Here is a 26,938-nt window from a genome sequence, read left to right as displayed (position 1 = left end):
ATTATGTACTATTTAAAGGTATGGTACTGTCTGATTAATGTCTACTTGAAACTGGATATTTGTATCAGGTAGAGTCATTTATCAGCTCCACACTGGCTGACGATAGTTTGTGGCACAGGACTTTCGAGACTCACAAGCAAATATACTACAACTCCCTGTAGTGAGAGTTTTTGAGGTCAGAGATATGTCTGCAAAGGCATGTGGCTCCATCAGCCTGTGTGTGCTCTTTGTCTGGTCTGGTTAACATTATCTAACATTTACCACCAGCAACTTGTCATACCAGACCAATTAAGGCTGTGTTGAATTGAGCAAAAGTGTTTTTTGTTTATTTTTCCCAAATATGTTTCAATTGTAAAATAAAGATTTTGTTGTTTTTATAGTCTTACTTAACTCCCTGATAAATCGACAAGCGGTTTAAGCATTGTTTCAGTATTGAAGGAAAAACAGTATGTTTATGATATCTCCTGTTAATTTTAGTATGAGCAGTCCAATGACAGAAATGGCTGAGCCCCTGAACAGGTCCAGTGAATGGGCCTTCCCCAAATCCACCTGCTTTCTCCTCATCTCCAAATTAAATGAACGCATGCTTTGTCTAGCAGATGGGTCCCGGAAGGCATTCTCCTTTCACCCCCCATGGAGGCAGCCCTGAGTAGCTGTGCGAGCAGTAGTGCTGGTAGTATAGGTATTTCTATTGCTCTCATTGCTGATTGTTGTTGTTAAAGTTGTTGAATCTCTCTTCCAGTGGATGAAGGGGAGATGGGAGTGCGCAGGTTCATGCGGGAGGTGGTGACCCAGTGGAGGAGTTTGTCCATGGAAGTGCGCAGTGTGAGGAGCATGCTGGAGGAGGTGCTGTCCAACTGGGAAAGGTACAGCTCCACTGTGGCCTCCTTACAGGCCTGGCTGGAGGATGCAGAGGAAGCCCTGAGCCAGCCAGAAAACATAAAACGGGTATGAGTTTGACTGAAACTCTTTCTACTTAAAGGGATTTTTTTGTGTGTGTACAGATTAAGCGTCCACTCATACAAGCTTTTGTTTGATGGACTAATCAAATGTACGTCAGCCCAATTTCAAGCATTTGGTCCTCTAAGTAGAATCCTATTAGCAGTCTCCACTCAAGTATCAAATGATCTCCTTGATTTACAACAGCCACTAAGGATATTTCAGTAGTCGCATTACCATGGTTACCTCAGATTCACATCCCCACCAAGGATTAGACAGCTAATTACCCCAGTTTTTTATTGTCCTCTCTTTGTTTCTTTCTTTGAATACCTTTCTTTGTTTCTTGTTTGAGTGGCTGTCTTTGTTTCTGACACCCGTCCTTTGTGTTGTTCTTTGTTTCACTTAATTTCTTTGTGTCTCTCTTTCTTTTTAATGCGTCTGTCTCTCTTTTAGGAGTTTTTCAGGAATCTCAGCCATTGGATGGATCAGCATGCAGCCATGAACGACGCGGGGAATTTTCTCATTGAAACGTGTGATGAGACAGTGTCGCTTGATCTCAAGCAGCAGCTTCTCCTTTTAAATGGACGATGGAGAGACCTCTTCCTCAAAGTCAAACAAGTAAAAAACAAAAACAACACCCAAAAAACCAAAGTTACAGTCATATATCACAAGATGGCAATGACAAATTAGTTTTAGGAAGGTTTATTTTTATTTTGAATGTTTGGTACTATTTGACCCAGGCTTGAGAAAGGTACATCTCTCATTAAAACCAATCTTTTTTGTGTTATCTTTCCTTTATTGCAGTATGCCCGTACAGATGAGCTAGAGAAGTGGAGAAAAGACCATCTGAAGGCTGTGTCTGCCCTCAAAGAGCTGCTGGACACAGCAGAGGCCAAGCTCAATGCTCCTGTCCAGGTGTCTTTCCTCAATGTTAGAGCCTTTCTGCAGGATGTGGAGGTGAGAATAGCTCCAGATAACAACAACCCTGATAGCTGCTCTGTGGGTATGTCTCATCAGACGGTTGTGATTTACAAGCAGGATTCAAGGCGCTGATTAAATCACTGATTCATTTACATGTGGACTGTAATGAGACAGGGGCCTGCAGCTCAATTCCAAAGTGCAGTTCCAGTGATTTTTGCACTGGGACGCATACACAGAAAACATACAATAGAAAATAATGTCATTACATTTCCCAGTTGTTTTATTCCCTAGTTGATTTAGGCTCTTAAACATTTATTAAAGAGTTACCAAAAGCTTTATGTCCGTGCTGTTTTGAAGTCAGAGCTGCAGACAACCATGTTACATGGAGTTTTTTAAAATTTAATAACAGTTTTGATGAAAGTGCATTCAATTTAAGAATTTCTAAGATGACCCTTTGCCTCCACGTCTCATCTCAGAATACCAAGCAAAAGGTTGTTGCCATGGAGACGCAATACAAGTTGGCTGCCCGCAGTGCTCAGCTTCTTGCCAAGGATGCCTCACAGGACGAGGCTGCCAGGGTCATGGCGACTATGGCAACGGCCAAAAGTCAGCTGAGTAAGGTAGGTATCATTGTGTCTGAGTGGTGTGAAATCCATCTCAAGGTTTTCTTTGACACACTTACCCTGCGTCTTTGGTTAGACTTTTTTATAGTCTAATTGCACATCACATTCCATCACAGTCACCGTCCGTGTCGCTAGTTAATGCCTGTATTATTTGTCTCCAGGTTAGAGAGCGGTGTCCCTCCCTTGTGAGGGAGTGTCATGTCCTTCTGCCACTGTTGGAGGAGATGGAGAAACACATCAGTGCTTTTTACCAAGCCCTGGAGCGGGCCAGTCGCATCACTTCTGCTGCCAGAGACCAAGAATCACAGACTCAGACCCAGCAAAAACAAAAGTGGCAGGTTAGATATGATGACAATGAACATGCTGAACTTGAATATTTACCAGGTAGAGCGCTGACTGTCAAGGAAACTTATATATATTGATATTTATCATGGATAATTCCTGGACATTCACATACATTTTTACCATCCAGTTAGTGATTTAGATTATTTTACTAAACTGAAGTAAACTAAAATTGGTGAGTAATATGATATCATAATTAAAAGGAATGATGGAAAAATCTACAAATCTAAGACTCAGGGTGTTAAAATGTTACATTTTCTTTACATATAATGTGTATCCATGCTGGACCACATTCAAATATAACCATATCTGCTGTTCTGTGTGTTTATCCTATCTATATCACAACCATTTCCAAGTCATTGAAATCACATTAATCTTCATCTTTACAACTTTATGTCCTTTTTGAACCTTTTTATCGCACTATTATCAACACACTTCCATATTTGTTTCCACAATTTCCTCAGGATTTGTTAAACCAGCAGCAAAGCTGTAAACGCTGTCTGTCGGTGATTGAGAGGAATCACCACACCCTGCAGAAGGCGCTCTCCTCCAGTAAGGTGCTCCGAAACTTTGACCTGTCCCTTCTGCAAAAGAGAGTGGCCGAAATACAGGGTTCAGCCCAGGTAAGTGTTAAACATACATGTACATGAACACATAACAGAATGCCACACAAGCACTCCATTACCCGCAACGCTGATTATATTAATGAGATTACAAGAACACCAAAACACCCAGGAGGCATCAGTGCAGATTAGACTTTCTCATGTGTCTCACTATTCATTTGCATGCTGTAAGACAAATAATGTAATTAAACTATTACCGAAGAGACCAATTACGATCACCACTACCTACTGTCCGTCCTCGCAGGCTTTGCTGAAGGAGGTCGGGGAATGGAGGAGGCAGGAAGAGGCCAACAACTGCCTGAGGAGGAGGTTTGAGGAATCAAGACAAGAGCTGGAGAGAGTGTTGAAGAAAGCTCAGGGTTGCTTGAGAGAGACGGGAGACACTGAAGAGTTACTGAAGAAACACAGCGTAAGATCAGTCCTGCAACCTTCTGCATAAGTACATGAAGAGTACAGCTAATCCAAAGACAAGAACACCCTCAGTGTGTGTGGTTGTTTTGCAAGTCTGCCAAATCTTCTCTTTGCTACTAGAGAAGCATAACAGAGCTAAAATACAACCTTCACTTTATGTGTAAATAGAGAATGGCTTTATGTTTGTCCACCCAAGTGTCAACCATTTTACTGTGTATGCCTGCTGATTTCATTATTTGTATTTTGTGTCCTCCACAGGATTTTTTTGGTCAGTTGGACCAGCGGCTGCTGAGCGTGTTCTTGAAGGCATGTGATGAGCTGACTGACATTCTCCCACAGGAGGAGCAACAGGGGCTGCAAGAAACTGTCCGCAGGCTGCACAAACACTGGAAGGTCAGGGGTCAACATGCTTTAACAGTCTCACTAATTACTGTACATCTCTTGAGGCACGTAGCCGATACTTCATTAACTTAACCAGAGAGACCTTTGGCTTTAATAGAGTTTACTCTAGAGTCTGTTTCCAATTAACCTGGACTGGTTCAATTTAACTGTGACACTGTCAATGTTTACTTGCAGTGTCTCTGGAGGATATTTAGCCTCTCACAGTTTTCTCAGATTAAGCAATATGAGCCTGAAACTCATGTATATAATACGGTATATCTTATCTACCATGTCCCCTGTTTTTTGTGTCTCTTCTCTACAGGACATCCAGGCAGAGGTACCTTCTCACCTGCTTCGTCTAAAAGTGGAGGTAGAGCAAATTCGAGTGGCTGTGATCATACAAGACTGCAGAGCAGAGTTGGACAGAGAAATGCAAGCCCTGTCTGGCACCTGCACCAGTGAGCGTGTGATCAAAGAGCACAGAGTGAGCCTCGGATTTGTAGAAACTTGAGACAGATTAAACCAAGAGTGAGAGTAAAAGAAAGATAAAATCACTTAACGTCATATTCATCATTTCAACATTTTCTTCTCTCTTATCTCCAGACTTTTTTCAGGGAACGCAGACCTCTGATTTTGTGTGAGAAGAGGATTAGGAACATGGAGGATCTGTGTCATAAGTTGCCTGACAACGACCCGGCTTACCGAATGCTAGACTCCACCAGAAAGGTTGTAGAAGAGGTTGCAGAGCAAATCAAGAGCACCCACCTTAAGCTGGAGCAGCACCCTGATAAATGGAAAGAGTGGAACGACAGGTAAAAATAGTCAGAAACTCAAAGACATAACAGCATCTCCAACATCTTAAAGTCTGACATTGTCATCACTCTAAGGAGGTTCAAAGTAGTCGTCCTTTTTTCTAGGTTCTGTGAGCTCTCTGATTGGCTCTCATCTCAGAAGAGGCAGGTGAGGCTCTTGAGAGAGACAGCAAGAAGTTCCAGCCATCAGGAGCAGGTTGATGCTGCTGTTCAGGTGAGATAACACATCATATTTGCTGCTGTAGGTGCAGAGATTAGGGTATGACTCAAATCTGCTCAACCCCCTTTTTTTTTTCTTCCACCATTTTCAGGCACTGCAGGAAGCCATAGATGCCCAAGAGGAGAGCCTGTTGTGGCTTAAGAGTCGTCTCGCTGGGCTGTCTGAGGTTAGCTCTGAACTGGAGGTGCAGAGGCAGAGAGCAGCCCTGGCCAAACTCTCAACTGACCTGAGGGCACTCTTTTCTTCACTCTGTCAGGTATATATAATGCTAAAAATTTGTTTTTTCTCTACTGTTTTCTCAACAAATCTTTCCGTCTGATCGTTTGCCTTGCTTATTCACAGTGGGGTGAGGAGGGCTCCCCTATGTTCCAGTATGAGGATCTGGGGGAAGAGGTGCGTGCTGCACTGGAGGAGGTTCTGAGAGAGCGAAGGGAGGCTGAGGAGCAGACCAGCAGGATCCTGGATGCTGAGGGCCTGGAGGAGGCCAAACAACTTTACCTTATTCACCAGGTATGTATAGTGCAGAGAGAGACCATGTGATGATGGTTTACAGAAGCATCCGTCAAAAGTACACATCAGTTGATACAAATTAGTTAATTAGCATAAAGCATTGAAGACAGGCGAATGTGACTAACAAGAAGACATCAACTCCCATGATCCCACACTTTACAATGTCATCAAACTACGTCTTTTGTTTTCATTGTTTTGATTTATTCATTTTTAAAGAGATTTAAAAGCCTCTGAAAGTCTTAGTGTTGCTGACCTTCAACGGTTTAACTTCTTACCTCACTATAGTGATGCGTGGGTGTACTGCAGCACCCTGTGACATCACTGTAATAAGAGGTGCTTCTGGATGTTGAGTTACTCTTTATGTATCCGTTAGATGTAATGGATGTTATCCTTTTGCTGCAAAGTTGTCATCTGACATAATGTTTTCTTGTCTGTGTTTGTTATAGCAACAACTAAAGCGCCTGCATGCTAACAGGAGAGAGGCGGAGCTTCTGGTGTCCCACTGTCGCCAGCTGCAGAAAGGGGAGGGGCTCAGTCAGTCTTTACGTGAGCTGGAGGGAGCTTTCAGAGAGGTCGACCGTAAATCAGGGGCGAAGGAACACAACCTGCAGGTAGACCGAGTGTGGATTTTTCTCACATGTCATTGTGCAAATGGTTCCACACAAGCCCCTGCAGTGATCATTGATCGGCCCATGTTGAACCTTAACCAGATATTGATTGTTATGTGGTATGTTAATTGTGTTTGTGTCTGTTGTCGAGGCATTTGTTTATGCACTTCTATCACTATCCTCGAATTGATCAGAAAATCAACATGTTTCTGCATGAAAATGTCTGAGATTCATTTTTTAAGGATAAGCCACTGTAAAACACCATACATTTACACAGCTAGTTCAAATTAAGTTTCATGAAGGCATAACTGAGAATTATATCAAGGATTATTTTGGTGTAAAATTTGTTCCTAAAAGATTAGTTTAGGTTAGGGTTAGGGAGCAATTGGGCGTCCTTGTGTACATGAAATGTTACCCTCTGACATAATTCTGCTGTTTCTTCATCATTTCAAGGCAACTCTGAGCTGCTGGCAGAATTTTGAAGCAGAAAGAGAAGTGGTATGGAGGTTTATCACCAATACCAACAACGAGCTGCAGAAAGAGCTTATTTTCAACAGCCTGGACAGCTTGAAAACTGAACTGGAGCATAACAAGGTGCGTTTGTACAGTGTGTGTGTGTGCGTGTGTGCATGTAGTATATGCTCTGTATTTGCTCATACAATATTATGGCTCCCGTCTTGCCTGTAGGACCTCTTCGTAAAGGTTGAGGAGTGCTCCGTTCGAGCAGATCTCCTCCTGGAGAAGACAGCAGATATTCAGCTTGGCCCGAAGAATCAGACTCTTCTTTTACAGCAGGCTCAGTCCACCAGAGAGGAAGTCACACAACTTCAAGACCACCTCAACAAGAAGTATGTCCCATCCTAAGCCTTTTGTATTGTAATTTACTCAAACTTAAGTAAAAATTCCAAGTTTGATTAGAAAAAAAATCAAGTATAGAGACTTTATGTCATGCAAAACTTATTTTGAATGACATAAATAGACTTAAATAAATAAATACTAGAGGCAATAGACTTATTGCCTCTTCGATAAGCCTACTAATAATAATATTATATTTTAACAAAATGTACTGTTTGCACAGATGTGTGCATCTGAACGTTCCTACCTAGATACAGTATATTTTACAGAATGCCTAATTGTGTCTTCCAGTGTTGTCCAGCTGGAGATGATGTGTATGTGGTGGGAGCGATTCAGCAGTGAATCAGAAGTCTTCTCTCTGTGGATCAATGAGAAAGAGAGGGAGCTGGAGGCTGTCAGCTCCACCTCCTCCTTAGATCCTCTGGACCAACACATCAGCACTGTGGAGGTATGTATGTTTTGTGTCTCATTCTTTCCTAAAATTTCATTCTTTCCCTTGTTTTTTTATCCCACAGTGGTAAAACAGTTTCCTACCTCAACACTGACCGCACACAGTATAGCTACAATTTCTGCACAATAATCAATAATTATCAAATAATCAATAATCTTCTGATATTCACACATAAATATGCATGAAAATATATATATTATATATATAAAATTAGTCAAATTTGCTGTCTAGCCTTGTGTCTGTGATGTGCAGTATCAGTGTAGCCTGAGGGTTATTAAGATTAAGATGAAATAAGATGACATTTTAATCTAACCCCGAGGGGAAATTGGGTCAGAGCTGCGGGAAAGACTAGGATATAGAAAATAAATTGATCGTATTGAAGAAAAAATATAATCTTGGCTTGCCAGACTTCAGACCTGTCAATCTCATGGAGAAAATTTTTTTGGGAAAATGGGACTTCCTGAAAACCTGCGGCAGCCATTTGATTTGTGGTTTAAAATGCATTTGCCTCCAGAAACAACATAGTCAGTTTTCTTCTCTATCCAACTTGTGTATGAATTTTCAAGACCTCCGTAAACCTGATGAGACATAACCTTTACGGCAGATAAAATAATTTATTGAAGATAAAACATAACGTTGTCTGTATCAGGCTAATGAACAGAGATGGAATTAACAGTGGCTTTTTCTTCCACCATTTTTCCATCCTGTCTTGTTAATTTTTGTCCTCCTATTCTTCTTCCTTATTATCATTTTCATCTCTACAGGCTGTTGGGGAAGGTTTAGAGGAGAGGCGGGCACTCCTAGACCACATGGAGGCAGACTGCGAGGCCCTGTCGAAGTTTGTGACCCCTGGAGAGGCTGGACATATTCGGGCACGGCTTGCACAGATGAGACGCTACTGGGAAGAGTTGAGGGGGAGAGTAGAGGAGCTGGGAGGACAGCTCAACCAGAGCGTGTCATACAGACAGAGATACAATGATAACCTTGAACAGGTGTGGAGAAGTTTGGTTCAGAAATTGAAATCAAAACGTTGCAGCATCAATGTTTTCATTTTTAATCAGGTTTTGTCATTATCAGGTCAAGAAAACAATGAGCGAACTTAAAGAGAAACTGGACTGTCCAATCACATACTGTACATCATCATCTGAGACCTACAAGAGCCTCCAGGATCATATGGTAAAACATACAAAGAATACCTTAATCACTAAAGCTATCTGGAATTAGTTTTTTGGACATTTGAGGTTGACTTTACTAACTACTCAGAATCTGAAGGCTATGCCTTTTGTTTCAGACCTGAATCTTAAAATTTACTGTAAAAAAAAGATTCCAGCTTCTCAAATGTGAATATATTCTGGTTGCTTTACTTCTTTATGACAGTAAACTGAATTAATTATGGATTTTGAACAAACAAAACATTTAAGGTTGTCATCTTGGGCATTTCTGAGATTGATTTGAAATGTTCTGACATTTCATAGACCAAACAAATCAGTTAATCAAGAAAATAACGAAAATAAAAGTAATCATTAGTCGCATGCCCTAAATCGTATTTTCCTTCCATCCAGGAGGTCTGCGAGGCTGTTGAGCAGCTCAACCCCAGGCTGATGGCTCTGTGTTCGGTGATGAAGAGGCTTGGAGAGGGCAGCCAGCTTGAGGAAGAGGTGGCTAACCTCAAAAGGCAACAGGGAGAGTTTATGGGAAAAGCCACAGAAAAGCAATCCACGTTAGAGAGTCTTCTAGCACTGTGGCAAAGGTAAAGTAAATAGTAATGTGACTCAATATTCTGCATTTTTGGAGCATCTGCAAAAGAAACCACAGTGATAAAATAATATTACACCTGTATATTTGTCTGAAAAAGACAATCAGTCTGTGTTAACTTCATGCATATTGTACTCCAGCCTTACACAGCAGTTGCTGAATGTTTTATGATATTGAATACGGAGGCATGAGCCATCCTTTCCAGCTCCTAAGACAATAACGTACAGATAGAGATACTGTAGACAGAATCACAAAGAAAGTCCCAGAAGGTTTTATGTCTCTGTTATTGTGTGAAAATCCTCAGTCATCAGGAGTTTACCTAAGATCTTATACAGGCTGCTGTGATGCTCTGCTGGGCTGACAGTATTGATCTGCTCCCCCAACACCTAGAGGGTGTGTGTGTTTGAAAAGTCAGGTGTTTGTCACATTGCACAAACAACAGGGAATATAAAAATGGAAATGTTGCGTAAGAAGCATTTTTGAGCATGACTGTTTTTCCTGTCAACTTTAGTCCCTGCTCACACACGTATTGTATTCTGATCGTATAAACATTGCTATTTCCCCTTTTATTGTGAGCGTGCTCTCTCTGCTGAATCCTCCTCTCTGTGCCAATTTCCTCTTTTATTCTCCGATTCACTCCATCTTACTGTGATGTAGAAGAGCGAGATCTTGTCTTTGACTCAATCTGTCTGTCTCCCCATCAGCCATCGCTTTTCTGTTCTAATAACATGCTTTTGTTATCACTTTCTCTGATCGCACAATAGACTTTCACTGGGGCAATTATTTCTTATTCTTCGTGTTATTCATGACGAAAAATGAAAGATCCACTCCTATAGTGCTAAAGCATGGGTGCTTGATTTTTTTTAATATTTCCCCAGCCAAGAATTATATTTCTGCTGCTAAACTTGAGCTTGGTTCATGTGTGTCTGTGTGTTCCTCTATAGAAAACCTCATCTCCTCCCCTGCAGGTGTATGTATGAGGGATTACTTACAGCACTGGGTGCTCTGGCAAGATATGGTTGCTCCATTATGACTCTGTCACTGATACCGAGGCTTGGTCAGATGAAAAATAACACACAGACAGTATCAGTGTTTGTGTATCCATACTTTGAGATCACAGGCTGCTAGTATCAATCTATTGCTAGATCAACATTTATTCTATTTATTTTTAGGATGGTGCCGCATACATTTTATTTCCTTTTAATATATTTTTTTCATGTCACCTTTGTATCTACAGATTTGAAAAGGAGAGTTCGTCCATGAAAAGCTGGCTGGACAGATGCGAGTGTGTTTGCTGTCCAGACACCGAACTGCTCTCTGCAGACAAAGTAAAACTTAGGAATGAACTGCTGAATGTACAGGTAAGTCATTTAGCTATCTAGTGGCATTTTGACTTTTTGTTCATTCCATTTACAGTTATATGTAGTTTAGTTTTTCAACTTATTTTGTGTAAGATAATCAAAATAATGAAATACAGAAATGTATGTGTTGCATACGTTTTTAAATATTCTTTCACCCATACAGGAAATGCAGAGGGAGATATCGTCCTATGAGGCCCTCCTCCAGGGTCTTGTCAATCTCGGGCTGTGTCTATACCCTACGGCGCCTCAAGCTCGTGTCCAAGAGCTCAGTGATGATCTGACACAAATCCAGGAGAGATGCACTTCTTTGAAGACCAGCATATCACACAGGCAACTGACTTTTTATACATCATTATACGGATAGCTTACATTTGTTTACCTTTGGAGTAATGGATTCAAGCATTTTAACAGCTTTTTTTCCCAGCTGAAGTTGTTTTGCTTAAATATCCCTTGTTAAATCTCATATTCTTCATCCACACTGTCTTTATTTAGACTTGAGCTGCTGGAGCCTCAGCTGTCTCAGTTGGAGCAGTTTGATCAGGCACTGCTGACTCTCACACAAAGGAGTGAAAACTTCTTGTCTGGCTTGAGAAGTTCTTCCCAGGTTGATATTGCTGATCTTGAGGCTGCAATTACCAAGCTGAAGGTGTGAAATCAATAATTTGATGTCAGCAGTGATGTCCTATATAGGCTCTGTTTATTATAGCAATTACAGTAAGCAAGTTTATATTGATCACTGTTGGAGCCTATCCAAATTTAGCTAATTGAATTATCTCGTTGTAGGAGCATGAGGTGCAACTACAGGAACATGCATCACTGAGAGACACTCTCCAGCAGAAAGAGTCCTCCCTGCTTCGTTGTTCCACCCCGGAGGCCCAACAACAGCTCAAGGGTTGGAAGGAGGACTGCCTCCAGCCCCTCAGTGAATCTCAGCGTCTCCTGCTCCTTCGTAAAGAGTGCCTGACTGAGCTAAAGACTTTTCTTGATAAGCATGGAGCGGCAACAAAGGCTGTGCGTCGTCTTCACGAGGCAGTGGAAGGCAGAGGGAGCTGGGACCGCTCCAAAGCTGAAGAGCTGCATCGTGGGATAGGAGAAGTGGCTAAAGATGTGGCCAGGCTTGAGGCCGAGGCAGTCGGGTTAGACGGGCAGCTAAGCAAAGCACACCTTTACCTGTGTGGGGCAGAGTGGCGGGGCTCCAAAAATGTGAGCCACCCTCAGGGAAGAACATCTTGCAGGGGACAAACAGTGGCTCTCACAATGGCTTTGGAGGAGGTTCAGAGGGGTGTGGGATGGAGGCAGAGTGAAGCAGACGCTTTAGGGGCATTGTGGAGCTCCTTCAGGGAGAGGAGGGAGGAGGTGATGAAGAATTTGAAAAAACTGGAGGATGAAGCGCGGCAAGAGGGCGCCAGAGAGAGCTCTGTACAGGCCTTTCAAAACAGGTATGTACATGGCAACAAAGGAACTTCAAGCCACCAGAAATATTAGGATATTTAGTATAAGCTGTATGTAACATTGAAAAAGGAGTTTTGTCCCAGAGCTAAGCCCTTGGCACATATATCTTTTTGTAGGCTAGAAGAAATTTTCATTTTCAGATAAGCATTATTATAGGAAACGTTCACTTATGAAAATCTTTTTGTGAGACTCTCACATTTGACTCTTCTTAAATAGAATTGCATCTGCATCATTTGAATTAAAAGCTGGATTTTACTGAATTTATTTTACATACAAGATGAGAAGATCCACCTCTTTGAAGACACATTTGTTGCTCCTGAATATGTTATTTTGTTGAATATGCTCTGTCACTTTCAAATGCATCGTGTTAGCTTTTGATTCAGATACCTACTGTATATTAAACTCCTCAAGAATATACAGTACATGAATGAACAATGCCACACTCTAAATGGGCAAATCCAGTTAAATTTGATCCCCTGAAAAATGAGATGTATTATGTTGGAATCAGGTTAGTAATCCCCATTGTTTTCTTCTGCATCTATTTCTCCCAGGCTGCGGTTCTTCGTCCAGCTGGAGGATGAGCTTCAGTCCCTGCAGCACTCCCAACGGTGGTTAGAGGAGAAGGGAAGCCAGCTGGCCCAGAGAGACAGTGAGCTGGCTGGGGAGGCTCTCAGGGAGGTAGCACTGGTGAAGACAGCCTGGGAGAACGTCAGGGCTCTGATCACCAACGGGTAAGGAGGAGGGGCAGGCAGCAGAGAGGGATTTTAACTTATTCATCTCATTTAAATACCTTTGCTGTATTTGTTTTTGGTCCCCGAGTTTAGAGAAGCAGGCAGTAAAAACACAACAGTTAACAACAGTCTCTTTCCTCATGCAGTCAAGAGCAAAGCGGAGTTGTGGTGGATCTTCTCCGCCAGTTCCAACACCTGAAGCTAATCCTCACCTCTATTGTTGAGAATGCCCAAGCTGTTGCTCACAATCTACCCGACCACAACCACAATGCCGAGGAGGCCAAAAGGACTTTCACACGGGTCAGTAACTTTAGTTTATCTACTAAATGTGCAACTTTTAGTTATTTTTTTTGTTTTTGTTTTTTTTGTTTTTTTTCAAATGAGGCATTTGTTAAGTAAGTTGTAGCTATTATTCATACATCAAGCACAAATATGTCTGAGCTGTTTTATTAGGAGCTGTTTGTCCAAATTTGTGTATAACTTGACTTGGATTACTTGGATTTTTTTTGACTGTCCAGTGAAAACCATGTACAGAATTAAGAAAAAAAGGCATTTTCTCAATCCATTCAGGAACAATTAGTCCATTAGCTTTAAATAGAAGGTGACACTTTTCATTCATGTCAGTCAGTGAACTAAAGCGGTACAGTATCTCTCCCTCTAGTGGTGGTCTGTTGTCATTCCTCTTGCACTCTTCTCTGTCCCTCCAGCATGACACAGTCCAGTCCGAGCTGAGAGATAAACAGGAAGACATGGACCAGCTCATCAGCACAGTCGAGGACCTGCAGAGAGAGATGGAGAAAGTCCCCAACTCGGACGCGTGCTCCATCCAGAGAGACATGGAGACGTTAAGAGACCAGTGGCTGGAGGTGAGCGGGACTCAATAACACGTGCTATGGGTGACAACTGAAATCAATGGGCTGTTTTTTATTTAGACAAATTCATGATACATTCACATCCTAAAGCTACGTGTTTAGATACGGTGAAATAATACTTAGAGTTTTCTGACATTAATGAATTGTCCTGTGAAATAAAAAAAAAAACTGTCTATTTTACCCAGGTCTGGAGCTGAAATATGATAATGACTATGAAGAGTATGAGGAGATTTGTGGTGTTGTTTACTGTCAAAAATCAATTATGATGTCCACCCTGCAGCACTTCCAGACACTTGCGCTGCTCTCCTCTTTTTTAATGATATTTATTTCCGCCTGTTTTTCCCCTTTTTTCTATTTTCTCTTCTTGTGGGATTTAGCTGGCTGCTCAGCTGTCACAAATGAGACAGAAATATAAACAAGTCTAGACACGTTATCTGCCTTTCTGTCTCTCTCCCTCTCTTCTCATCCCCACATCTGTCAAACCAATTAAGTCCCGTTTTCCTTCCCTCTCCGGGTAAAGAACACCGTCCCTTGTTACAGAAGAAGAAAACACAAAGAGAGGGAGATCCTACCTCTCCTGTTGATTGAGATGTGTTTTGTACTCAGATAGACTGCTGGTCTCTGTTCCTTCAGGTCTCAGAGAGAATACAAACCAACACAGAGAGACTCGGCTACTGTGTGTCTCTATGGGATGACCTCAAGTCCATGGAGCATGACATTAACCAATGGACCGCCAACTCCATCGCCGACCTCACCGACAGTGTCACTAACCTCAGTGATAAAGAGAAGACAGAAGTTCATCTTGCAACCTTTCAGGTCAGAGCGCTGTGGACAGTCTGCATGAGATAGTGTATGAATGATGACGGTGTTGTAACATTTGGCTCTTAGTAGTGTGCGATTTAACTGAAATGTGCTGCACTTTGATCTCCAGGCTGAGGTGGAGAAGAGGGAGCAGAGGCTGGATGCCCTGCAGGAGAGAGTGACGGAGCTGAAAGAGAGAGCCAAACTGCAGGAAACCCCATTACAAATGCAGGTGAGGATGGCAAGGACGAGAAATATGAGAGGATTTTTCTGAAAATATTAATGCAAAAGAATATTTCTTCATTGTCATTTAGCCAAGGGGTAATGTGAATCCAAGGATCTGATATACAGATAGTATGTTTTAGGCTCTATGTTGGTCGAGCAGTGAGTACGGAGGCAGATTGTGAAATTGATAATACTACAGTTACATGTTTGTAATATTTGATTGAGTGTTTTTTTTAATATTTTGCTTTGCTTGTTTTGTAATGTAAGACACATTTCAGAGGAATCTGTCAAAAAAGTTAATTTGCTTAAGTGCTTATAACCAAATTACTTCACACCACTAAAGCAAATCCTTCAACCTCAGATGTTTGCTATTGGTAAACATGTTGTAAATATTGTGTTGTATTTGTTTTTTGTTGTTAATTCAAAAACTTGAAAAAAACATGAAAAGCACATTAACCACACTGTTCACATGTTGTTTGTATGGGATTGTGGATACATAATGTTACCAAATATCTTTATTTTTACCAGGTCCTGGAGTCGGACCTGAGGAAGAAAATGGCCCACGCGCAGGAGGTGTACAACCAGGCCAAACACACTCTGACCTACTTCAGTTTCCAGAAGCAGCGACTGGAGGACCTCATGTCCCAGATGGCTGAGCGGCTGAAGGCAGTTGAGGGTTCATTATCTGACCTCACTGAAGCCACTTCTCCTGAAGACATTGGTACAGTTAAGGTGTGACAATTTCACTTCCTTTAGTGCACTGCAAGAACACAGTAATTTAAAAAACATACAATATATAATTCAGTATTTAGAAAAATAATACTTAATCCAAAAGAAACTATCCAGTCTTCCTCTACTTAAAACAATGCCTCTTGCTGTGTCTTTTGCTTCATATTGTTGTGATGCATTAATTATACAAATTACTGCCCACATGAACATAACTAGGCGAGGCTTGTTTATTTGTATAGCATATTTCAAACACAGAGGCAATTCAAATGGTCTTTACTGAAGATAATAAATGCAGTGCAAGACTGGAATTTAAAAACACAATAACATAGGAATAATCGATTAAAATATAATAATGCAAAAGAAATACAATTAAGTAATTATTGTGGTTGTCATAGCAGGACACTACTTTTACCAGGAACTTCCTAAATTAAATTCTGAGCACTAACCTTGGGTATCTCTCTACTCTTTCCACCACCCTGTAGCTCTACTTATCAATATGCATGAAGTCTTTGTATGTCTTCCTACCTTTCATTTATAGGACCTGCAGAGCGTCGTGCAGCAACAGAGGGCAGACATGGACTCAGCTAGAGATGCCCTGAGTGCCCTCTGCAGGTCTCATCCCTCGCAGGAGCTGTCATGCCTCTCCTCTGACCTCACCTCCATCGCCAAGCGAACAGAGGCTGTTGCTCAACGCTGTGCCAAGACCAGGGGCAACCTGCAGGATGGGTTACAGCTCCACTTCAACGGTAAAAGATAGCATGTGTGCTTAAGTTTGGATTTCTGGCTAGTCTCTGTTAATACAAATCTGTCCTTGAGGGCTTTATTTTTCTTTACTTCCATCAAATACACAAGTGATTTATGTAAAAGTAACAGCCCTCAGGTAGCCACTATGACTCTTTCCCTTATAAGGACAAATAAACATTTTTAATAGCACTTAAAATCTCATAATCACCCAATCAAACAGTGCACAACTACATGATGCGATGTAATTTGTCCATGTTAGTGGTGCACCACATTTAGTGTTGATTATCCTACATTTTTCCCCAGAGCACACTCAATCCGCCCACTACAACCCACACTCCATTGACACACACTGTCTGGTACACCGGTGCGCTCTCATTGCTCAGACACACACCTGTGCCTCGGAGAGTAATGTGGCTCTCGTCACATCTGCTCTCGAGGGAGTCATTTTGGGCTTGTTGGCAAGGCAACCTGGTGCTGCACAGCATGGACACGCCCACACTTCCCATCTGCATCAACACATCGCCTCCTCTCGCTCTCCCTCCTTCGGGTTCCTCTACTTCTTAAATCCTCTTTCTTTTTATTTAAGCACTCATTGGTTTCCTCAACTTGTGAGTGTAGATTTATTTTTGCTTTCAGTTTACCTGCTCTTTCTGTTCCTCGAAGCAGAGCTCGTCCAAGACTTCCACTCCTGGCTTGCAGATCTGAAGTTGGAGCTGAAAGAATGTTTTAATCAATCAGGAGATGTTGCCACCCTTGCTGCCAAGTTTCAAAGAATAAAGGTACTGTTATATATCATGCTTTTATACTGAATTTTTCATGCTGCAGGGGGTTAGAGCATTGTGGTAAACTGAAGGAAGCATATTCAGGTCTTTCAGTTTTGATTAACTTCACTTGTTGATTCTGGCATGCAACCAACCTTTGACCACCAAACACCAAAATATTTTTTTATTAAGTTGATAAAGCTGACAGATTAAAGTAATAATTATATCAAAGGTAATATTTACTGCAAGTTAATATTAAACAATTATGTCGTACCTCCCTTATTTAATACTGTCCAAGTCTAGATCTCAGGGTTGTGGCTCATTTATTTCTTGAAATTATCAAGGACAAATTTCCGTGCTTCTACATCCACAGGTGTCAGTCGAGCAGGCTTCAGAGGGTGAGGAGCGTCTCTCTCGGGTGCGTGAGGAAGCTGAGAGGCTCCAGCTCCACCTGCCTAAAGCAGGAGCAGCACAGGTCCAAGAGCATCTCTACTCCTGTCAGAGAGAGTGGAGGAGCTACCTAGACATCTGCTCTCAGAGCCAGCGAGACTTGGAAGAGAGTATCGACCTTGTGAAAAAGTAAGTCATCCCTCTTGTTGTGTCATGTATTTATGCAAAGGAATTTGATAATGATAGTGTGCCTCTCCTCTCATCTCCTCCTCAGTTTTAATGGCTGTGTGGAGGATATAAAAGACTGGCTGAAGCAGATGGATGTCAGCCTCAAGAGCAACCCTATTGTTGGGGCAGAGAGCCAGCAAGGAGTCTCAGATGCTGCAGAAGAGCTGGAGAGGATGGAAAATCTCCATAAGGAACTGCATGCAAGAAGGTCTGTATATGTGGGTGTGTGAAGTTATACCATGGAGCTGTTAAATATTCAGAGCAATAACATATCATTGCTTCCTATAAGGGAGTCCATCGAGCGTCTCTGCCAGGAGGCCCAGTCTCTGTCTGAGGCAGGCCGGGGGTCGGGAGGAGAGGTCAGAGTGACAGGCCAGCTCCAGATGGAGCACCAGGCCCTGCTGAAGACAGCCAGGGAGAAGCTGCGATGCTGCCAAGAGAGCCAGGCCTTTGGAGAGACCCTCCAAGGGGTGTGGGCCTGGCTGGAGGAGATCCAGGAGAGACTGGGTACAGTGGACAGCACCATGGGGACCAAAGAGCAGTTAGAGCAGAGGCTGGAGACTGTGCAGGTGAGAGGGCGGTTTGGCTTGTAGACTGAAGATATCTGTACATTCAATTACATACATGTACGATGAAATGCATAAAGTGATTGTTGTTGGAATCTTTAAGACTACATTAATTTATATTGTTCTTAATCAAGATTTATTTTACAGTCTATGGTTCTTGTAGTGAACACAAGGGGGGGCTGTTTGCTTGAGAAAGTTTTCATACAACATTTTGATGTCTATCCCTAGTTCATTCTGACCCCACTCTGTTTGCACAGGACATCCTGCTTTTGAAGGGGGAGGGCGAGGTCAAGCTGAATATGGCGATGGGTAAGGGTGAGTTGGCCCTGCGGAGCTATGGAGCCGCTGGACAGGAAGTGGTCCGCTCTCAGCTACAGGAAGTGGAGGACGCTTGGGCCACGTTGCTTGTGACTGCCATGAGCTGCCACAGGTAGACTGCTCACTTTGTTCAATCTCCTGGAAATTAATGTGATGATTTGGTCCCCTTCTGTACAATTAAAGCTATTTATACATTGTAATTCTAAAGAAGTCGCTCTCACTTGGACTTAATATTCTGTCATCATTTCATTGTACTGCAGTCAGACGTGAACTGTGATTTTTTTCCTTTCATACACCATTAAAACATTTACCTCTGGACATTTGAGAGGCCATTTACCTCTGTGCCAAAAACTCCCCTCTCTAGGGAACAGGTTATTTTCATCATGATAGATTGATGTCTCAATGCCATTAATTACCATTAGGTTAAATACATAATGAGAAGTATTTGTCTCATTTTGTAACTCTGATTGATGTATCTGATTTAGTGTCTTCTTTTGTGTGTGTGTGTGTGCATTACAGCATGCACATGCATCAGTTTGTGTGTATGTGTGTGTGTTTAATTGAGCAATTATGGCCCCTCCTAGAAAAAATTGATCTCATTAGGGACTCAATGGCGGATGGCAAACAGTGGGTCACACATGGGGTGTGTTTGGGTTTTTAAGGGGAAAGGGATAACAGGAGGCGAGGGGTAGCAGGTGAAGTAGGGGTGTGCGTGTGTGCTTGTGTGTGTGAGTGTGCAGATATTGGCGTTATTTGTACATGCAGGGGTAACAGATGGCAAGGAAAATTGTGGGTGTGTATCTGTGTCCGTGTGTGTTTGAACCACCCAATAAAAGGGGATCGAGGCACTCAGCCAGTATTACAGACCATTTATATTTCTTGGCCACAACACGGGTATGAAATATATGTTCTCTTGAGGACTAAATGTACAGATTTTATGTGCCAAAACTATTTGAGTTTAACTTTTTTGTATTAAAAATGTCAATACTTGTTGGATTACTCAGAAAAGTAAATAGTATACTTACTCATACTCAGACTTACACATTTTTCTACATCTGCATATACAGTACCTGATTTTTATTATTAAAATCCATTTGTCTGTTAGACCACAGTTCAACCGTCCATATCATATCATCATCTAAGACAGAGATCTCTTGTCTTCCCTCCAGTCGTTTAGAGTGGACTGTGTCACAGTGGGGAGGATACCTGGAGAGTGCTGCCCAGCTGCGGTGCTGGATGGAGGCTGTAGAACGGGAGGTGTGTGCCCCTCTCACCCCTCAGCCTGGGCCCAGAGAAAAGGCTTCCCAGCTTGAGAGACTTCGAGCCCTTCTGGCTGAACTCGAAGACCACCAGGTGGCGCTGTCCAGCCTGGAAGAAAAAGCCAGGGAACTGTTCAAGAAGACTGGTGATGCCAGCTTTAACCATGGTGCCCGCACCCAGCTGCAGGCACAGTTTGATGACCTCACTGCCCTGGTGGAGGTACACTGTCTCTTCATCTTAATTTAATGAGATAAACTTTCATCTCCCGAATTTAGAGAACTATTTCAGTAATATTACCAACGACTGAATCAATGCGTTGTTATTTTAGATGGATTGTTTTCTGTTTGTGTCTTTAGGAGCGGGTACGTCTAGCTCAGGCCGTGGTGTTGGAACACCAAGAATACCTGGAGGCTGTGAGGGAGCTCACTGATTGGCTGATGACTGCTGGAGAGGAGCTGCAGCATTGGTCTGATACATCAGGAGACTCTGCCTCCATCAAAAAGAAACTGTCAGAAGTGAGGGTAAGGCAGGGTGTCAACATACAAAAAAATGCTTGTGTTGATGCCGACTGACACTCCTTTTGTTCCCTTTGTATACACTGCTGTCACTTTTGTAACGATTTGACAATTGGACAATTCCCGGAAAAAAATCCTGATCAGCTCCTGATCCATACATTGACAGATAATAGTGTACCAAATGTGACAGGTGACAAGCCTATTGTGCTGAGGAGCGGGCAAAGGTGTGGCATTGTTTTATTTCTTTGACGTTATTGTCAAAGCAAACTGTTTTACATTTATTTGAACTGGAAATTTATTGAAAAGCAAATGTGTTTCTCCCGTTTGGACAATTTGAGAAAACAGTGTCATCACATTGTCCATTTAGCAGCTGGTCTAGAGATTGTAATCATTTCATACAATCTTAATCAGCAGATGAAGTTTGCCCAGTTGTCTTTTTAAGGTACTTTTTTAATGTTAATTTTAATTTATCAGTCACACCACTATAAGAAAAGATAATCCTCTATTGATCCCTAACAGGGGAAATTTGGGTGTTGCAGTACAATACAATTACAGTACAATAGTGAATTTCGTATAGAATAAGAATAGACTAAAATGGAAAACTGCAAAAGAGTAATTAGACCCACAATTCATAGTTACAGGCAATAGCATTACACATTTATTTATTTATCAGTTTGTTTGACAGGGACGACACATGTAGGCAGCATTACATCGAATGAATATGCAACCATTGGAATGTATATATGACTTCTGGCTGTGGTTAATTTGCAGTCCTTGTCCCTGGTTCTGAGGAATAAAACACATGATACAACACTCTAATATAGACATGAAAACTAGCAATAAAACATAGAGAAGCAGCCACTACAGACAGTGATTTGAATAACCATGACTAAGAATAACAATTAAGAACAATGACTGAAAATAATGAGAAAGAACAGACAAAGAAATATATATGCTGTATAAAACATTTAAGTCAGTGTTCACAGATTTGATTTTGTAGCCATACTGTAGTTTTGCCATATTATTGAAAGCTGTGAGGTACATGATATCATTTTATAATTTGATGTATTATAAGTATAACAGTAACCAGTGTTTCACTAAATTAAGATCCCCTGTCAGTGTAAGTGATAGCCATGCCTCAAGGATGTGTTGTATTATCTGTTGCTAAGGTAACTGATTGCTAAATTATCTGAACCTATCTAATCTTAATGGACTCCCGCTATGAAGGAGGGCAAACTATATAGGGAATTGGAATTGGTTCTCAGTGTGTTCCCATATCACAGCCAAATATCTCTATTTCTCTCCTGGCACATTTTGCTGCCAGTAAGTTGGCCTATAACCGTGTAAAAAAGGTAAAATAGAGCAGCAGTGGAATTAATGTCTGAGCTTTTCCCTTTTCAATAATTCTGCAATTAGAGAGGTGGGAGAAAATACGTGAGGAGATATTGATTTGCATTTAAATTTCACACATGGGTCCTAATTATCACATTATAAATGTGTGTTTGTAGAGCCATGGTGTGAACCATTTCAGTAGAAGAGGAAACATAATTTGTTGTGCACACAAGCTAGTTGCACCATTTTCATTTCCCATTCATGGTCTCAAGGCTAATGTTCACATTCTTCCTATCATGCACACTAAAATGATCAGATGCCCCTTTTTTTTTCATTTTAATCCCTCTATCAGCTCACTGCTATCACATTACACTCAAGTGTTTGCTTTTCACAGCCTCTGCTTTCCAAGTGCTACCTTTCCACACAGGATGGAGAGAGATTGAGGTGGAGATGGGGGATTAAATTAGTAATAGGGAGAGAATACTGTGATAACAAATGAGTGCAAACACAGAATCAAAATGATAAAAAGCAAATAGGAAGTGATAGAGCTGGAGACATATATATATATATATAATCTACATAGGCAGCTTTAAATAGAATCGCCTGCACATCCAGAGGTTGCAGTTTCCGTAGCCACAGTTTCCGTAGCAACTTTGTCTCCTGTCCACCCTCCCCATTTCCTCAGGAGCGCGTGGAGTGTCGGCTTCTGGAGGGCCGAGAACGCCTCAGCCGGGTGCGCCGCAGCGCTGCATCCACGGCGGAGCACACGGCAGCGGGTGGCTGCGAGGCCATGGACCGACAGCTGGGGGCGCTGTCCCAGGCTCTAGAGCAATGGGAGGGGGCCGCTCTAAGGGCCAGAGACGGTCTGGAGGGGGCCCTCGCCGCTGCTGCAGCCTCAGAGGAGGAATACGACCGTCTGACAGCCCGGCTGGAAGATGAGGTGAAAGAGCTGGATGGACGGCTGAGGGGGTGGAGCCAGGAGTTGATTAAAGCTGAAGGGCGGAGCAACGGCGAGGAAGCAGTGGATGGATGGCAGCTGGCTAAGGTATAGTAGCAGGAGATTAAAATAAATGACAGCATAATGTCTAAATTATTCACTGTTCATCTGCTCATAATAGTTTATTTAAAAAATGGTAAATAATAAAACTCGTCTATTCAGCTGGGATTTGGGTCGACGAACTGTGATGTGTGAAAAGCTGACAGTGGCGACTGTGCACAACTGTACTGTGTTAATTTTAGAGAAGGTGATTAGCATTGTTTAATGGAAAGTACCCACAGGCACACACACACACACATACACACCATGTGCAGACATAAGTCCTCTGCATTCAGCTCCCTCTGTCAGTAATTATCCATCCTATTTGTAAATCCTAAAAACAGATTAGTTTGTAAATCAGCTTTACTGGGATGACGAAGGAGTGACAGCTACAATCCAATCAGTTTCCCTTGTTTTCTCCTCATTTTGTCTTCTGTCCCCTCTACCCCTCCTCCTTTTGTTTTTCTTTGCCATTATTTTCCACTATCTCTCCCTCCCAAACATTCCCCGTCTCCATCCCTTCCCCTTTCCGCTTTCTGTACACTGTTTGAACTGATGTGTACAGTGATGTCTTTCATGGCTGCAGGGGTTGTTTCTTAGATGCTCCTGCCCCTCACCTTCCCTGCTGCTCTGTTTCTGACCTCCACAGGATGTTTACAGTGTGACAATTTCTCTGTATTGTCAAAGCCATGGCGCTACACCCTCACACTCCTCCCCAGGCTTCTTCGGCCATGCCTGCCTCCAGTTTTCCTCAATTTGGGGCTGTCAAGGAACAGAGGAGGAGTCTTCTCCGTCCTCCGCTTTTCTCTCTCCTCCTCCAGCTTGTTTCCTGTATCGAGCCTTGTTTTCGTTACGCGCTCGTTTGCGAGCATTTGAACCAATCCTGCATCTGTGAGGGCTGACAGCTGAATTCCACTGGGAGAGAGCGTGAGAGAGTGAGAGGGAGGAAAAAAATGTGTGAGAGGGATTGAGCGCAAAAAATGGGAGGAGGGAGAGAGAAAGAGGAGAGCGGAGGGAAGAGAAAGTAGTATAACGAGAGGAGGAGGGAAGGAGAAGAGGAGAGCAACGAGTCCACGGGAACAGGGAGGGAGGGAGGGTTGTTTATTGGTAATACGTCAGAAAGGGAGCGAGCGGGGAAAGAGTCAGTCAGAGAGAGAGCTTGTACATATTTCATGGGACAGGATTTCATGACTGTGTGAGTCCAGAATGTGAGGCACGTTGAGGAGAGCGGGAGAACGGTATCCACAGCTCCTTCCTGACACACTCCACGAAGAACAGAAATGCTATTGTACAGGCGGCACTGTGAGTATGTGTTGGAGCGTGCATGTGTGTGTCTGTGTGTGTATTTGTGTGTGTCTGTGTGTGTGAATGTGAGAAGAGCGAAAAAGGAACAAGCCAGGCTGTGAATAGGAATGCGAGAGCACTTATTGAAGGGTGTCATGCAGATCCGTTGGGAGCTTGTCTCTCCTTGACACACACATACACACACACTCTCTCTCTCTGAGCCAGCTGGTGTCTGTTTTGTGTTGTTTAGGATATACTGGAAGGCTTGCAGAGCGCCGAGCCGATGGCTGAGAAGTTGAAAGGCCAACTGAACGATCTGGTGCGATACTCCAGAGACCTGGGCTCACAATCAGACCGGGTCACTGCGCTTATCAAACAGCACAACAGGTGAGAGGAGTCTTTCTGCTTTAGTAAACAGTGTGTGGATTTGAACAGGATATCTGCAGGTCCTTAAAAAGTCTTAAGATGTCTTAAATTCAATCTTATCCCTTAAAATTCTTTGCATAGTCTTTTTTTTGGAGGTTTTAATTGCCACAGATGTTTTTATCTAATTTAATTTATCCATCTTTTTGTCATCTCTTCTGTATGAAAGTCCACATTTCTGTTGTTACACACCACTGAACCTAGAACTGCCTTTTTACTTGTACTTGCACGTATCTGTTGGCAAAATGTAGATTAACCAAACGCGCTCTAATAACCATATTCTTAACTAAAACCTACCTTCGCATGGGACTACATATACATACCTTCATACTTACCTTCAACGCCTTAATAGGGAAAAGATGATTTGTCCAAATCTGGTTAAAAATAGTAAAAAGCATTACATTTAAGTGCCTGATACCTTCACTGACTAAGGCTGGTTGATAACTTTATATCATTTATGGAATTTCAGCAGGTTAATATCAAGAAGTAATGATCTTATCATGTTCAATGTTAAATTGAATAATTCATATCAAGCTGTAATTAAACTAACAAAATAGGTTACGAAAGTATTTTACACATGTAAGAATATTGTTATCGTGCAGTGCATAACAGTGGAACATAGCTGCTTTGCATAATTGAATAATTTCCTTGAATGTTGCATATATTTGCCGTATCTTAATAACAAACTCAGAAATAAATCTTTATGAATATTGTGATAGAGATTTCAGCCATATTGCCGAGCCCTGTGGGGAAGGTGTCCTGCACATAATATGACAAAGAACGGGCTGTGGATAATGCCCTCATTCATTCCATAACACAGCAAATTAATCCAAGAACCACAATGGAAGAAGGGCAGAGATCTCCCCCAAACACACACCTCACATTTCTGAGTGGGCAGGATTAGTGCTCAGTTTTACAAGCTTATTTGTGTTAGAGGAGTGTGTGCATGTGTGTGTGGATGTGTGTGGCCATCACACACGCAGTCGAAGGTGAAGGATGACAGAGAGCACCTCAGCCACCAGTTGCTACGCGACATTCAACTACCTTCCCTTCACCTCTGCTGTACACTGTGTTTGTTTTGGTTTGTTTCCTTCTCCGGTTTAATTTTATGCAAGGCTGAGTGTGATTTGAGGGAAATCAGATACATTTGGATGGCTGGTTTTTCCATGCTGATATATTGCATGCCTTGGTCTATTTACTGGGCTCTAATTGCCTGCTTTTGAGCCCACAAGTTATCCTGTGTTCATTTAGTGCGTGTTTGTGAATGTACCATGCAATGCCTTTTCTAATTAACAGAAATGCGTACAAAAAAACATGCATGCACAATGCATTGGACTTCTACAGTAGCACAAATTATCTACTGAATTTACATTGATGTAATATTAACATAGTTATTTGGACATATTGCAGTAAGTGTAAAAGCACTGTGACTAACATTTATTGGCAGACAACCTGAGTGAGGTCAACTTGTTGGAGATGCTTTGGCGGATAATTGGCTTTGGCTGCTAATTGGCAATAACAGCACCCTTCCTCATTCACTTGGCTTTTTAGTCTGTAATAGACTTGGCCTGTTGGCTCTTTGCACCTGTCCTACATTAAGCACTGCGGAAAGAAGAGCAAGAAGAGAGACAGAGTGAAAAAAAAGTCAGAAGAGAGGAGGTAGCACCAGATTTTGTCTGTTACAGCAGAAAAAAAGTGCTTCTTCCACATTCATGCTTTCCCCTCTGTGTTACCCCTTCATGCCCTTATCGCATCATTAAAACTCAAGGGTGTTTGTGTGCATACGTGTGTGTGTGTGCGTTGTCGAAGGTTGTGTGTGATTTTGCCGTGTTTTTTTCATGCCTCCCTTTGGACAGTTACTCTTGCTTAAACAGCTGCGCACCTTGTTTCCCTGCTGTCGTCCTTTCCATCAGTTCTTCCACTCACCCTCCCTTTAACCTTCACCCACTGCCCCAGTATGTATGAAACCAAATGACTCTCTCATTTATTTGTTGTTTTGTTTTGTTTGTTTTGCCTGGGCTGTAATGATAGTTACTTACCTATACATTACACAGGCTAGTATCCCTAGAAATTACATAAATATTATACAATCAATGCAAATGCAGGGAGAAGTGTTCAAGTGTTCAATTCAGATATCAGGAATTGGTGTCTGATCACAGACCTTCAATTAATGTTTGCCAATATTATCACAATGTTTGCCTAACTGTAACCATTCTTTAATTTCCATGCCCAGATTTTTAAGAAAGTGAGAAATTTAGAAACATTGGCACTGGACACAAAAGATGTTCAACAGGGAACACACAATTATCCAATATCAACTTTCTTGTCTCGTCGGTAGGGCTGATTTACAGAATTTTGACTTACAGTATTGTGGTACATGGTCTCACTTCCTTTCTGTCTTCATTCAGTCCATCTGTCAGAAACATTAGCGTCAATTAAAGTTATACTGTAATATGTAA

General features: G+C 42.1%; 1 protein-coding gene across 8 annotated transcripts in view; it reads left to right on the top strand.

Moving 5' to 3' along the window:
- The window catches only part of syne1a (spectrin repeat containing, nuclear envelope 1a), a 130,406-nt gene that overhangs the window by 32,005 nt on the left and 71,463 nt on the right, over positions 1-26,938 (top strand). For 7 of the 8 annotated variants that reach the window (XM_084376640.1, XM_084376639.1, XM_084376638.1 and 4 more), the window contains 40 exons: positions 743-948; positions 1,393-1,557; positions 1,744-1,896; positions 2,337-2,480; positions 2,645-2,821; positions 3,290-3,448; positions 3,693-3,857; positions 4,118-4,252; positions 4,563-4,724; positions 4,844-5,052; positions 5,158-5,266; positions 5,364-5,528; positions 5,615-5,782; positions 6,229-6,393; positions 6,844-6,984; positions 7,078-7,238; positions 7,537-7,693; positions 8,461-8,688; positions 8,774-8,872; positions 9,259-9,446; positions 10,689-10,812; positions 10,976-11,142; positions 11,305-11,458; positions 11,596-12,251; positions 12,816-12,995; positions 13,142-13,295; positions 13,703-13,861; positions 14,501-14,683; positions 14,799-14,900; positions 15,422-15,625; positions 16,161-16,368; positions 17,033-17,145; positions 17,501-17,706; positions 17,792-17,953; positions 18,035-18,314; positions 18,569-18,741; positions 19,799-20,108; positions 20,246-20,410; positions 22,422-22,781; positions 24,307-24,443. In XM_084376640.1, the coding sequence (XP_084232766.1) occupies positions 743-948; positions 1,393-1,557; positions 1,744-1,896; positions 2,337-2,480; positions 2,645-2,821; positions 3,290-3,448; positions 3,693-3,857; positions 4,118-4,252; positions 4,563-4,724; positions 4,844-5,052; positions 5,158-5,266; positions 5,364-5,528; positions 5,615-5,782; positions 6,229-6,393; positions 6,844-6,984; positions 7,078-7,238; positions 7,537-7,693; positions 8,461-8,688; positions 8,774-8,872; positions 9,259-9,446; positions 10,689-10,812; positions 10,976-11,142; positions 11,305-11,458; positions 11,596-12,251; positions 12,816-12,995; positions 13,142-13,295; positions 13,703-13,861; positions 14,501-14,683; positions 14,799-14,900; positions 15,422-15,625; positions 16,161-16,368; positions 17,033-17,145; positions 17,501-17,706; positions 17,792-17,953; positions 18,035-18,314; positions 18,569-18,741; positions 19,799-20,108; positions 20,246-20,410; positions 22,422-22,781; positions 24,307-24,443 (7,453 nt within the window). The remainder of the gene's footprint in view (positions 1-742; positions 949-1,392; positions 1,558-1,743; positions 1,897-2,336; positions 2,481-2,644; positions 2,822-3,289; positions 3,449-3,692; positions 3,858-4,117; positions 4,253-4,562; positions 4,725-4,843; positions 5,053-5,157; positions 5,267-5,363; positions 5,529-5,614; positions 5,783-6,228; positions 6,394-6,843; positions 6,985-7,077; positions 7,239-7,536; positions 7,694-8,460; positions 8,689-8,773; positions 8,873-9,258; positions 9,447-10,688; positions 10,813-10,975; positions 11,143-11,304; positions 11,459-11,595; positions 12,252-12,815; positions 12,996-13,141; positions 13,296-13,702; positions 13,862-14,500; positions 14,684-14,798; positions 14,901-15,421; positions 15,626-16,160; positions 16,369-17,032; positions 17,146-17,500; positions 17,707-17,791; positions 17,954-18,034; positions 18,315-18,568; positions 18,742-19,798; positions 20,109-20,245; positions 20,411-22,421; positions 22,782-24,306; positions 24,444-26,938) is intronic. The other variant, XM_084376635.1, reaches the window with a different exon arrangement.

The sequence above is a fragment of the Pagrus pagrus genome (assembly GCF_965226575.1).
Source record: "Pagrus pagrus genome assembly, chromosome: 16".
NCBI classification, from domain to species: domain Eukaryota; kingdom Metazoa; phylum Chordata; class Actinopteri; order Spariformes; family Sparidae; genus Pagrus; species Pagrus pagrus.
Note: the sequence above shows the minus strand (reverse complement) of the source record. Positions and strands in the feature narration are given on the sequence as shown.